The sequence below is a fragment of the Thunnus maccoyii genome, chromosome 17, assembly GCF_910596095.1.
Source record: "Thunnus maccoyii chromosome 17, fThuMac1.1, whole genome shotgun sequence".
Taxonomy (NCBI): Eukaryota; Metazoa; Chordata; class Actinopteri; order Scombriformes; family Scombridae; genus Thunnus; species Thunnus maccoyii.
In genome coordinates, this window is record NC_056549.1 from 21,840,971 (window position 1) to 21,856,006 (window position 15,036).

General features: G+C 38.6%; 1 protein-coding gene across 8 annotated transcripts in view; it reads right to left on the reverse strand.

Moving 5' to 3' along the window:
• ptprk (protein tyrosine phosphatase receptor type K) overlaps positions 1–15,036 on the reverse strand; it is a 117,366-nt gene that overhangs the window by 42,486 nt on the left and 59,844 nt on the right. For all 8 annotated transcript variants that reach the window (XM_042390100.1, XM_042390104.1, XM_042390102.1 and 5 more), the window contains 5 exons: positions 14,554–14,635; positions 12,847–12,962; positions 11,392–11,566; positions 3,252–3,364; positions 2,238–2,418 (listed from right to left, as the gene is read on the reverse strand). In XM_042390100.1, the coding sequence (XP_042246034.1) occupies positions 2,238–2,418; positions 3,252–3,364; positions 11,392–11,566; positions 12,847–12,962; positions 14,554–14,635 (667 nt within the window). The remainder of the gene's footprint in view (positions 1–2,237; positions 2,419–3,251; positions 3,365–11,391; positions 11,567–12,846; positions 12,963–14,553; positions 14,636–15,036) is intronic.

Below are 15,036 nucleotides of genomic sequence, written 5' to 3' on the forward strand. Positions count from 1 at the left end.
CAGCTTCTCCAATTAGATTATCTTCTGCTTTCATCTGTTTAATGTCATTCATCTTTGGGTTTCTGGTCGAACAAAACAACACTTGAAGACACCAGATGCCATCCTAATACATTTATCTGGTCGTCCACTGCAGGAAGCTTTATGAGAGGCAGTGAGGACTCACTACCCTGTGATTAGTCAAGGTTGTTGGGCTGCACGTTGCCTAACAGGAAGAGTTGCAGACATAACTGAGTGGTAAAAAAAGTACTGCCCCCTAATAAAATAATTTAATCTCTTTAATTTTGAAGCTAAGTTGACACTAGAATTGAATATGAATCAAAGACAAAGAAAAGGACAAATAAACAAAAAAAGATAAAGATCAAGTGAAGCAAAGGTAGCAAAGGACAGTGTTCTTTTATGTAAAGATGTAAAACCATTATCATTATCATTACCAGTGAATCTAACTCTGTGATTCTTAAGGAGGATTAGTGCATTAATAACACTGCAATTTTCATATTTTGATTCTTTTGGGGGATTGACGACCCCTGACTTCATTGTGTTCTCCCAGCTTCTGAAACAGACCTACAACCTCCTAACAGTATTTTCTAGTCAATAGACAAAAATAATTCAACATATACAGGATGATTTGATGTAATTCTCTAAATTCATACCCCTATTTTCCTGTTATGGTCTGTTATCAACACATTATGTGGATTACAACCAGTACGAGTGTTCCTGCGTGAGTGAGGAGAAGAAGATTAATTTCCTCTTCCTGTTAAACAGGAAACTGTTCAATACATGAGTCGACTGAACAAGTCTATGACTCTCTCTCTGTCAATAAACACACTCACGCACACACACACATACAGATTCATTCACATACACATACACACACACACACAGGTTGGCAGGCATCAGTCAGGCCCTGTGGTTATGAGTTTTCATCTCTCTTTCATTTTCATTCTCCAGTTTCATCATTCTCGTGCGTCTCTCCCTGCTCCTATTCGCTCCTCTCTTTCTTTTCCAGCCTTATTGTTTTTCATCATCTCTCCATCGCTCCCTTATTCTGTTTCTCATTCAGGCTCATTGCTTTTCTTTCTGTCTCTCTCACTCTCATAGCAACGCTCTCTCCCTCAGGCTAGCTGTGTTTATATTTCAGTCGTTTATTTCTACAAATGTCAGACAGTGTTTCTGCCCTCCATCTATTGAAGAAGAAGAAGAAGAAGAAGTACTTTATTGATCCCTGTGGGGAAATTGATCCTTTGCATTTGACCCATCCTATACACACACACACTAGAAGCAGTGGGCAGCTGCAGTGCAGCACCAGAGGACCAACTCTAGTTCTTTTTGCTAGTGCCTTGATCATGGGTATTGACAGCAGTATTAACCGCAACATACATGTCTTTGATGGTGGGAGGAACTGGAACACCTGGCAGAAACACATGCAAACACAGGGAGAACATGCAAACTCCACACAGAAAGGACCTGGGATGGCGGGGGCTACAACCCAGGACCTCCATGCTGTGAGGCAACAGTGGTAACCACTGAGCTACCGTGCTGCCATTGATCCATAAAGAGAGAGTGTGTGGGGAGAGAGAGGCAGGGAGAAAAGGGGAGAAGGCAGCGACAAGAAACAAAGCAGAAAGAGAGATAAAGAGAGAGGAATGGGAGATATGAAAGAAAGGATGAGAAGCTGAGAAGAGAGCAGGAATGAGGTGAGAGAAGGAAAAAAAAATTGCAGGATAAAGAGTGAGAAAGGTGTAGAGAGCCTCCAGTACTTTAATCACTCTTTCTCTCAGATCACTGAGCAACCATGGACTGACTCAGGCTCTCCCCTCCTTTCTTCTCCAATTCTATCCCTTGCTATACCTCTCCTCTTCTTTCTCCCTGTCTGCTCATAGTACAAAGATCACTGCACCAACTAAAATATAGATACCAAGACAAAAAGAACAACAGTGGATGGACAAATCGATAGATAATCAGACAAAAAGAGCTGTGTGCACAAGCAGATCCAGAGTCAGGTTACCTACTTTTGCTGCAGAATGTAGATTATCATCTTTTAGATGGACATATGTCTTTATTATCCACTTTTACAAAATATATGATAGCAAATAGTGTGAGGAAATACTCTCTATATAAAGTTTAAGTCTGCGCCTTAGAAATCTTAAGTTACTACTACTACTATGTTAATCACAAAACAGATTAATTTAGCCATAACACTTCTGTATGTATGTGTCTATACACTGTAGATGTCCTACCTGCACATTTGGTCCGGGTAATGAGTGCTGGTCCTGGTTTGCCTGTTCCCCCCTCTCCTGGTCGGGTAAGTAAGACTCTGATCTCATACTCTGTATCTGGGTCAAGATGCCATAACTTATAGTTGGGAGAATTGACAGCGTGAGTCTCCGTCCAGCTGCCTGATGTCATACGGTACTCAACCTACAGGAAATAATCAAATATTACATGTTATAGTTGTTTAAGTTATTGTTCATCATGAATCAGAATCCAGTATCAATCTACAGTATACATGAAACTATATTGTCAAAAAGCATTACTCTCTTTTCCAAGATCAGATACTATTCATCCAAAATTACTGATCTATCTGAAAACAATTTTCATTGGAAAATACCAGGTAAAAACACACATAATTACATACATACTCATAACACGACTGCTTAAAGGAACCCATTCAGCATTTTGGGAAACATGCTGATTCACTTTCCTACAGAGTGTTAGATGAGAAGATTAATGTGACTCTCATGTCTAAATATGAAGCTACATCCAGCAGGTGATTGGCTTAGCTTAGTTTAGCTTAGCATAACAACTGGAAGCAGGAGGAAATGGCTATCCTGGTTCTCTTCAAAGTATGAAAATTCTGCCTACCAATTAGCATGTCATATCTTGTTTGTTTTGACTGCACAAACATTAACTTTGGACAGATCAAGGCTACCTGTTGCCTTCTTATATCCAGTCTAAAGGCTAAGCTAAGCTAATTGCATGCTGGATCTAGCTTCATAATTACTGTAAGGACATGAGAATGTTATCAGTCATCTCATGTAACTCTGTGTAAGAGAGCAAATAAGTATATTTCCCAAAATGTTGAACTCTTCCTTCAAAATTGTTCTGTTTGCCTGCTTTCCTGTGAAAGAACCAATGGTTCTTGTTATGGTCATTTACACTCACTTTGATGCCCTGATTTACAGTGATTCATGCAACATTGTTATAAACTAGATACTGCTTAGAAACCATGCAGTATCTCACACAGAACATACCTCTTTCAGTATAATAGGTCCATCCCCAAATATGGAGTTAGCATTGAGCTGAATCAGCAAGTACGTAGGGCCGACACCTAGCAGCTGGGGTGGGGCTATGGGGTGTGGAGGCTCTGCAGGGAGAAAACAATGAACAAGACAATAGAAAAAGGTTTCAAAGTGCCGCACAGGATGGGTTTCAACACACTGAAACAAAGTCACAATAGAACAGAGCAGCGTAGTACTGTAGCACTGTATTCACTGTGATACAAAGCCTTGTTAATGTAACAGCTGACATGTGATATGTGTGAACTTAAACAAATATTTTTAAATAAACTAACAGTAAAAAATGACAACCACACTAATGGCACAAATTATTAGGGACATCCTAACAAGTGGTAACCACGGTGACCTACAATATTATGACAGCCGTGCTGTGTGGACATCATGCTGAACTAATTGTGTGGTCTTGCAGGGTACAAGAGAGAAAGCATCATTTTGAGACCAGCTGTGTTTAATTCTCAGCATCTGATGTGAAGTTTTGTTTCAGGCCTTTATTCATGTTCTTACTTTCCAACTACTAATAATATAATATTGCAATTTATTTATAGAGCGCTCTTCTAGATACTCAAAGAGACTTCACATAACAAGCTTTATATACAGTTACTTTCATCTAACTGCTAGTAGCCACGTCGTTTCACGCACTGATACACTCTCCTTTGCTGTGTTTTTCTGAGTTATAATGAACTTAATATTAATGCAAACACACCTTTTGCAGCTGCTTCACATCAAAAGCCTTCAACCTTCAAAACAAGACACTGGAAGGCTTTTATAGAGAGGCAGCTTCAAAAATTGTCAACCATAGTGACCAATACTTAAAAACATAGAATATATACATTTGCTGGCTTTATCTATAGTTAAATTAATGACTTTTTGTCATTTAAACATACTGTAGGTCTTTTATGTAAATGAATTGTTTTAGCTTAATTCAGATGATGTGTTGCCTCTGAAGAACTGCAGTGAGTTTAAAAAGAAATGATATGAAAGAAGAAGAGTGTTTTTCTCTTAAAGGCTGCATGAGTGATGGATTTTAAAACTTATTTTTTATTTATGATAATAACGAGTACAAGGCTTATTCAGATATGAGGAGTATACATCTAGAGTTGGGCTTTTTTTCTGCACAATTTGTCTGCAGGATCATGGGTTCTGATCACAGTGTGAAGTCAAGCTTACCAATTTTATGTCGAACTGGTCTGCTTCTCTTTATCTACATCTCATTTTTAATTGGCATAGCAAGGGAAATATTAAGGTTTAAGAGCCTTCCTATACAAATAAATGCTATTAAAATATGGTACATGTATAAGCCTAGGTATAAACATGAATGATTACGTAATGACATTTTATTTTAGTTATATTTAAAACTATTTTTTATATGACTGCACACAGTTTTCATTAAACATGATGTCTTGAAGTTCAGCCATGTAGTACATCCCATGATGCTCTCATCAAATAAACTCTGTGTGTATGTACGTAAATGTGATGGATGTGTGATGGTTCAGGGCCAGTCAGTTAGATCAGAGCTAGCTGTCACACATCTATGATTGACAAGCCTAAAGCACACACACACACACACACACACACACACACACACACACACACACACACACACACACACAACCATAAAACACACTGCATCAAAGATTCATCTACTTGACACATACACACAGATCAACACATGAATTAATCACAAACTCTCTCCATACACACACACACACACACACACTGTGATCTATCTCACATACAGTAAATCATACAGATTTTATCTTTCCCTCCCGCTCTCTCTGACACATTCTCAAACACGCCGCTAGGCAATATTACTATCAGTATGAAGATAGAAAAAAATGTGGGTTTTTTTGCAATCCAGCTTCAATCGTATCATATCAAAGTAAGTATTATCTAATTTCTGTGTGTATGTGTGTGTAACTGTGTATGTTATTTCATTAATAGTTATATTTTGATTGCTATCATCTGTTTTTCTCTTCGTGTGCATCTAAATCTGAGTGTTTGCGGTTGCATTTCTGTGAATGTGTGTTGACTATGGCTGTCAGAGAGGTGCAGGCTGGGAAGTGTCTTTTTAGCAACAGATGAAACACTGTAGTTTGACAGCACATGCACGTGTGCAAACGCAGACACACAAACACACACATGCAGACAGGGTTGAATCCGGATAATGAATGTTGAAGTGACTTCAGAAAAGCAACAACGTCAACAACATGTCAGCTCGCAATGCCATCAAATAAACAAAGTAAACAACTTGATGATTAACAAACAAAGAAAGAAATAAAGCAAAAACTCAAAGATAAATATATGCAAACATATAAAACAGTAGTTCATTCTGATTGCAGTTTGTGTGTTTACTTGAATACATGTTTGTGCGCTGCTTAAAAACCTATTGAATATCTAAAAGATAAATAATAGACATAAAAATGAAACACTAAGAAATGTAAGTGGGTCATTATGTGACTCCAGAGAAAACAGAGCTGGAGCGAGTTCACACTTTTGATTTTCTTCTTTTTGTTTTTTGTTCCATCACTTGTCATTTGTACAGTTGACCTAAAAAAAATATAACAAATCATCAATGGTGTTGTTTTGCGACGGGTTTGTTGTCACCATCTGTTTTATTATTAATCGTGTGAACCCTCTTATCATTTTTCATTTTTTGGGTCAAATGTAAATGATAATAACAAAACAAATAAACATTGGAAAAACTTCAAATGTGTGTGTCAGTTCTGACCTAAAGCTGTCTGCGTGATTATTGGTTTTCAATGTCATTCACTTTCTCATATGATATAATTAATAAAAAACTCCTGATGCACTGGTAGAGTGTTTGGTAGATTCTCTGATTTAAAGATTTATGATGCAGTAGATAAACACAGACAAACAGAAAGACAGAAAGCTAGGCAGAAAGAAAGACATAAAAGAAAGACAAAGAAAGAAAGAAAGAAAGAAAGAAAGAAAGAAAGAAAGAAAGAAAGAAAGAAAGGGGGACAGACAGATATTTTGTTGGTAACTGGCGCCCACTAGGCATGTTCTTCTGTGTTGTCCATCGTCAGCAACCTTGTCAATAAAGTTTAGCTTTCACAACCCACTGCTGACATCACTATGGAACTCACTGGAGGACATCTGACCTCCAGAACAAGAGAGGAGTGTGTGTATGAGTGTGTGTGTGTGTGTTTCACTCGTATCGACAGCCAACAGTGGTAGTAGGTTTTCTATAGTTCCATAATGCCTGAAGCTCCACCTGTCACTATTACTTAGAGTGAGGGTGTGTGCGTGTGTGTGTGTGTGTGTGTGTGTGTGTGTGTGTGTGTGTGTGGGTGTGTGTGTGTGTGTGTGTGTGTGTGTTACGTTAAAAGGGAGAAAAGGACATTTTGCTAGTGGACCATTACAGGTTTAAAACAGTTTTATGACTTCAAGTCAGTTGTGCATCTTCATGAGTCTGATACGTGTGTGTGTGTTGTGTGTGTGTGTGTGTGTGTGTGTGTGTGTGTGTGTGTGTGTGTGCGCACGCATGTGTGTGACAGTAATATTGCAAGAGCTTTTTAGGCCATGGGTTGTGTGTAATGCAAGCTGGCATGGCGATGTTTGCATGTGTGTTTGTGTTTGTGTGTGTGTGTGTGTGTGTGTGTGTGTGTGTGTGTGTGATACGAGCTGGCATGATGATGCACTCTGTCACCGTAGGAACCAGAGGGCAAGGCTTTATTAGAGCTAGGCTCTGACCAAACCACTAGTGACAAACACACATACACATACTCAAATACAGTCAGACTCTTCCATATCTCTTTATCTCTCACACATACACACACACAAAGCTATTATATTCTGTTATATACTGTATTATACAGTATTATACTGTCAACAGTAAAACTTGTGAAGGCGAACCTCAGTACTTTTTAAATACAGACAGAAATGTCTCTCGTAGCATTGAATATTGAAAACTGTGGAGTACCAGAGGCTGCTCAGAATCATAATCTGGTTCACTTTTCTTCAATCAGGTAGTTCTTTCAAAAGTTTGCCAACTTTACACTGTTTTATTTAGTCAAAGTTCTTGTATGGTTGCTCGTGTTAAGACAACATTTAATATTTGAGAACTTTGGATTCCTTTGGTAAAGCAAGAGGTTGCCTATAAAAACACTAGCTTTTTGGTCTTAGTACTGGATTGAGTATTGTATTGGCAAATGTATTGGAAACATTGGAACTATAATTAGCAATACTGAAACAATTAGCCTCTTAATTATTATAACAACTATTATTACAACAATTGTAACAATTTGGATTATTGTTTAATTGCTAGTTATTTATTGAGGGAAAAGAACCCCACCAGCTAGTTCCAGCTTCTCCAATGTGAGCATCTGATTTTCTCGGTTTTATATGATTGTAAATTGATAATTATGGCTGAAACAAAGTTGCTTTATTGATTAGTCAACTATTTTTATAGCCCATTAATTGTTCAAGGCATTTTTTAACTAAAAATGCCAAAAATGAAATAATTCCAGTCTTTCACAAGTAAATGTATTGTAAGCTGGCTTTCTTAGTTTAGTATGATAATTAACAGAATATCTTTGGATTTTGGACTGCTTGTTGGACAAAACAAGACATCATTTTGTGGTCTGCAATAGTGTGATGGACATTTTTCACTATTTTCTGACATTTCAGGGACAAAATGTTTACTCGAGGAAATTAGGATTAACCAGTAATGAAAATAAGTGTTAGTTGCAGCCTTATTTAATATCTTTAGACTGTTTTTTTTGACAAAATAAGCAATTTGAAGACGTGATCTTGTGCTAAACTAAATGAATAATTGACAAATAATTATAAAAATAATCAACAGATTACTTGATAAACTAATATTTCTTTATTTTCAGATTTCTGCTCATGGAGGAGAGAAAACCATATACTAGAGTGATCTGGGAATCCCATGTCACACCTCTCATGCTCCCATGATGCACCTCTGTCTCTATAAAATGTGCTTCTTTCTGATCTTGACAGCCCCAGCACACAGAGAGGGAGCAGATAATGGCGTATCTGTCATCTACATGTTATAAATATCAATAGACTAGGCCTGTGAGTATCTGCTTCGAGGCAATCTCACATCACCCAGGACCACTTCTCAGGCTTTGAAAATGAAACCTGGGTTACTGTCCTACTGCCAAACATTTTTAATGTATACGAGTCATATCTGGGTGCACTCCTGTGATTTTTTTTCTTCCATTTTTACTGTTAATCATATTCCTACCAGACACAAGATTCGACCAGTAACATCCTATCCCTCACTCTTTTTACCCTCTCAATTTCACAATAAATAATTATTAAAATGAAATATTCAGAGCTTAAGTATTAGTAATGCAGCTTAACTCATGGTTGTCAATGTCCTGCCAGAACCTTAAAATCTCCAACAAGCGCGTACTTTTCAAGAAGTGAAATAAACATATTCCCTGTTTCTTTGATTTCTCTCTGGCTTTCATGTCCCATCTGATATTTCTAATAAATAAACATGAGGCTGCTCTCCTTCCACATTCATACATGCAGTCCTCATTCTTTTATTGTGATATCTTTTTAACATCCAGGCTCTGGATCAATATTCATAATCGACAATATCCCTCAGAGCTCCAAAAGCATCTTTTCACAGATTGTGAAAGTGGCTGGTTTTCAAGCTTACGCCTGGCTATGAAACACACTGCGCTCAATGTGTCTTACTGAACCTGAATCTATTTTCATATATGTAGATTGGTCCTATTCATGGTTAGACACATGTCTCCTGCTGTGAGGATTCCTCATCCCGCTCCTCTTTGCCTTCTCATATTCAAAAAAGATGTTCATGATAAATAAACATTAGCCACTTATGTATTCTTACTTAATCAGCAAGGTCCTGCAGAAACAGTCTGTATTCAAAACTGCCAGATTTTCTTGACCAAAGAGGAACCAAACCTTTTCATTCCCAGTGGGAATTGTAACCCTTAACTTGGCAGTGACAGTGTCTTGCTTAAGCCACTGAATGACACGCAGACTTTGGACCCTCAAACTGGACAGTGTAAAAGCCCCATTAACTGAGCCACGCTGGCTAATATTCATATTCACGGTGCTCGCTTCTGCTTTGATTTCTCATTTCTTTCTCCTCTGCCATCTCTTATGCAGAATAATAAACATGACTCTGCTCGGCTTTACATATTCAGACGTATTCCTGATTCTGATATGGATATTCTTGGGATAATGAGCTGACTATTTACATTTACTTACTTTTCTTCACCATCTCCACATCTTTCTTTGCTTACCCGTCTCTGTCTCACATTTCTCCCTCCTCCTTTCTGTCACTCCCATATCATTCTTTCTGAATCTCTTTCGCCTTTACCTTCTTTCTCTCTTTCTGCCCTCCTCCTCTGTCTCTCTCTAGGAGATGAATTGAATATGTAAGCTATTGGATGTGAATGAATAAAGCATCCCGTCTCAAACACACATTGGTGACACCTTATTAACCACATGTCAGCTGCACATGACAGCTGGAGCACACACTGTTTCCATTCACACACACACACACACACACACACACACACACACTCATGCAGATGGTTCACACCCACACAAGCATCCACACACACAGAGCATGTGCACACACACCCACACACATATAAACACAAGGCTGCCATACTCACATCTACTTAGACACAAACTCTCCTCGTTAGTGTATATTGTGTTAGTGACTTACATTTTGAGAGTAGTCAGAAAGTGCCACACTCTGGCTCCACATGCATTTCTCTTTTATTTAGATGACGTTTCGGCCCTCAGGCCCTCTTCAAGATCATCTTGATAGATGATTGCAATACAGAAATTCTTTGGAGTGCAGACCTATGAGTCCCATAGTTAAATATGTGGGCAATTGCGCATGTTGTGGTGACTATCTAAAAATAATGTTTAATTGTTGACATGCAGAGCTGTAAGCCTCACAGCTATGTGGGCATTTCAAATCCAGCACAGTCCAGCTGAGTGTGTGCATTTAGACCAAAATTTAGCTGCATGGCTGGAACGCATTTTATTGCTGTCATTTCATTTGCTTACTATTCTTTAAAGAGCCAGAATTGGTCTGGTAAAAGACTGAAGCCATTGCAGTTTCCTTGACATGATTATGTGCGGTATGGATAGGACTTCTCACAAAGTATGTTTGCATTTTTAGGTTATATGCTTAGATAAGTCTACTACTGAAGGGTAATGCAGGTGTAAGACACGTTGTTTTGGGCAAAATGAGCATTATGCAATAATCAAATATTTGTTATAGGTCCACAGTTCTCTATTTCCATCTCAGGAAGTTGGCAACCCTATGTTGAAGTGGTGTGGTTAGGATTGTAGTTAGAGTTTGGAGGGTGTTGTTTTTTTTTTTTTTTTAGCCTTTCCAAAACCAAAAGCATGAGAGCAAAAGTGTAAGGACCAGATTAAACAGTTTGTCTGTCTGCTATAACATAAGCTGCAAACGTAAGCATGTCTGCCTAACTATCTTAAAGTCTACAACAACCTAACCCAGCATTACTTCCGAAGCACAGGAGCATTTCATTAGCCAACTACATTTTGTGGGGTTACATGTGCCGTTTAAAAAAGCCGTGTTCCAAATTGAGCATCCACTGTAGATGTTACTATATCAGAGTTTAGGCTAACGTTAGCAGCTCTGTCCTGCTCTTTGTCTCTTTGTTGGATTTGGTGAAATTTACACAACAGCAACCCCAGCCATACTTGTATCAGAGATGGCGTTACCTTTGACAAACATATTGGTTGGGCCTTATCCTTTAACCCTTTTCTCTTGTAACATTAAAAGTGAAAGTGAAATGTACTGTGTGAATACACAAACAGTAAAGCATACATCTAATCTCTGTCTTGCTTGTCCTTGCATGTAATCTAAGAAGCTACAGTGTTATTTTAGAATACACAGTAATAAAAAAATACATTGTAACCCTTCCACCAAGAACTATCTACTAAAGCAGAAAAAAAGTCTCCAAAAAGCAAAGATATTAAATATTAAATTGGAGAAGAAAACAGGAAAGAGCATACAAAGTATTACAGAGCAGACAGCAAATCAATCAAGTAACCCCAGAAATATATTTTTAAAAATCCTCACCTCTGACGATAAGACCTGCAAAGTTAGACACCCCGGAGCCACGCTCTGATTGGGTGACGCAGCGGTATAGATCTTGGTCCTGATTAGTGACTTCTTTGAGGTGGAAGGAGGCGGCGAATCGTCTGTGGTTGATGTTTTTCGTCTGAGCCACGGGAATATCTTCTCCATTTCTCCTCTGATGCATAAACAGACAAACACACAGACAGATCAGGTGCTGCAGAGACCGGTGGAGAGTCAACTGCCTTGCTCAAGGTCACAAGCCACAATGGACCACACACGCCCACAAGCACACACACTCACAGCACCTCTGCCTCACTGACAGCAGGTCTGAAGGTCATGACTACAATAGAGCCATAATGAAATCGGCAGCTATTATGTTAGCTGCTAGGATGAATGGCTTGGAGTGGCTTCTGTGTGTGTGTGTGTGTGTTTGTGGATGACACTTTATTATTGGACATACCAGTCCTGAGGGTGTAGTGCAGTGTATATATTTGCACATAATTCAACTTTTTGAGAGAGACTGTCTAATTTTAATTTGCATTTCCCTGCCATAAAGTTAAAATAGCCCAACCCCAACAGTTAAGATTCTCATAATAAAGAGTCTGTTCATCCAAACCAGCAAAATATATTTTCCAACTTAGCATCAGTGGTGTCCATCCATGCAGATAGTTTTGTCTAGGTTTTAGGATTTCCGCCTTTACCCCAATATAGTGGGAGTAAATGGACTTTAGTTTGTGGTTTTCATAGCATTGATTTACAACATTTAAATTTAAAACAATTGTCAAATATTTAAAGGACTATTTCTTTGGCAAAGAGTAGTCTAGTGAAAACTGTTCACAGTGTATTTTGTAGATTATCTGCAGTAATTGATTAACCACTAAGATGTAAGATGCTGTTCCAATTTTGCAAAGGTCATTTTCCGTGCTGTGAATTAAATTTCTTTCAGGAGGCAGGTATATCAGAGACACATACTGTATAAGCTGTAAACCAATAGTGGTAAATAGGAAAATACATGTGTGGTTTTGCAATTTGGGTAAACCAAGCTTTAAATACAGTTAGACAGTAATACTGTTAAATACACACCGATTAACCTGTCAATTACTGTGTCAATTAATTGATTAGTTGTTTGGTCTATAAAATGTCAAAATGAGAAAAATGTCAATCACTGTTTCCAAAGCCCAAGATGACATCCTCAAATGTTTTGTCCGTAACCCAAAGATATTCAGTTTACTGTCATAGAGGACTAAAGAAACCCTAAAATATTCACATTTGAGAAGCTGCAATCATAGAGTTTGAAAATTTTCTCCTTAAAAATGACTCTAAACTATTAATCAGGCAGGATATCAATAACCAACTTATCATTGCAGCTCTAGTTGTTATGGTTTCTTGTTCATCATATAGCAACCATGGTTTGTGTGTGTGTGTGTGTGTGTGCATGCATGTGCATAGCTGTACCTGTAGCCAGAGTTTATTGCTTGATGTATCTCGTCCTGTGGCGATACACTGAAATGTGGCGTTTTGCCCAGCGTTCACCTCCACGTCTCCAAGACGCAGGAAATGAGGGGATTTATCTGAAGGAAATTAGGTCAAACAAATGAAGGAAATTAGAACAATATGCCACTCGTATAGAGTTTACAGCTAAATTACATGCATCTGTGCTTTACAGTGTTTTTTGGTTTCATTTTATTCAGCTGTTACAAGTGGAAATAGGGTGACAGAGCCAGAGGGAGTCACGGATATAAACAGATCATGTTATCATAGTGTATACATTTCAGGACATTTTGTCACCCTAAGGACTATGTTCGTTATTACTGCGATTAGATTTTAGAGGAGTCAGATGAAACCAAAGCCCAGTACTGCATTGCCACTGGGAGGCAACATCAGTGTCACATCCGGTATAATATGCATAGCTTCCAATTCTTAACTACTGTGCCAAGATATGAAATAAGCCTTTTCGACCCTGAAGATGCAGTTCGGCTATGACATTTTTATTCTGGGGAGGTGATTGCAATCATAGATAGCAGCTACTATGGTGAAGGGAAACACACATACTCACACACACACACACACACACACACACACACACACACACACCAGCTCGTACGCATGCATTCATGCAAACGGGCAAACACACACAAACCTGTGTGTCCAGAAATGCAGCTGTGAGAATGAATGCTTCCACTGTGAAGACTAAGTACTAATTCCTTTTCAAATACTTGCTCCTTCCTATTAAGAGTCCTGCTCCTCTGCCTTTAAAAGACTGGGCCTCTTCTTTTTACATTCCATCAGATTCCAGGTCCCATTATCGACAAAATTAATGTCCAGGAATATCTTTCAGGGACATATCGACAATTTCTGACATAGACAGGTACAACAGGGATACCAGGACCTCACAAACGGTACATGAGGAAGGTTCAAGACAGTTTATTTTTATGACTTATAATCAATAGAACCTATTAGGAGTCAGATTGTCCTCAAAGATTTCAGTGCTGCTACTAGACAGATGACAAAAGGGAGTTGTAATTGCTTCCTTTCCGACTTGGGGACCCACCAGGAGCCTGCCTGTGACTTTAGATAAACTCTCACATCTATGTTATGTTGAGGCCTCTAGCAATAAGGAAACACTGAAGCGAAGGAGAGAGGGGGCCTTGAAACATAGCAAGAATTTAAAATGGATCGCAGCCCTCATCTCCCTCATCTCTTTCCTGTCAGTGCTAGACAAGACAGCTACTGTTCACTGTGTGTATGTGTGTGTGTGTGTGTGTGTGTGTGTGTGTGTGCGCATGTGGGTTAAAGAGAGAGAGAGAGAGAGAGAGAGAGAGAGAGAGAGAGAAAGTGCTGAGTGGTCAGAATCTTCTCTCTCCATGATTGCCCTAATACTGTCTCATTTCCCGCTTCACTCTCTCCTATTCCCTCTTTCTCTCCTTTTCTCCTTCTCACAATCTCTCTCTCTCTCTCTCTCTCCCTTTTTATTTCTCCCATTTTTCCTCTAGGACTTGTCTTTCTCCTTTCGATGCATCCCTCCTCTTCTGTGTCACCTTCCCACTTATCTACCCATTCGACTGCAACAGAAACCATCCCAGGTACAGTCTAATTAGTGGCCAAAGCTATCAGCGTCTACTCAGCGAACTAGGACTAATTGCTGGCATGCTAATGACTCACCGCATGGGTAGCTGAGCACCTGAATGTCATCTATGGCGATGAAACCGGCTTTGCTGTCCGAAACCTCTGCTTCAAATATGACCTGAGAAAAAGAGAGAGGATATTTAGGATATTATTTTCTTCATTATTAATACATAGAATCTGTTTGCTATTTGCTTTGTTTCATTTATTCAAATGTCTTTTTGAGTGAAGAATATTTTTAAAACAAGGTTTATTCAATTAAAAGGTTCATCAGGCAGAAAATGCCCATATAAAGTGATTTTTGACCTCCCATTAGCCTGTAAATTGCACAGTCGAGCATATTTAAAATGTAAAAAACACAAAATACAACAAAACAAACCCTTCATGCTGTTCCTAGGAGAAAAATGGAATTACATAACACACAAATGCTCTGCTCGCAAATCACAAAGCCTATGGCACTGTTACCAAATCATCAACCCTCCTTAGTATTGTTAACAAATCACAAAGGGTGCATGTAACCTG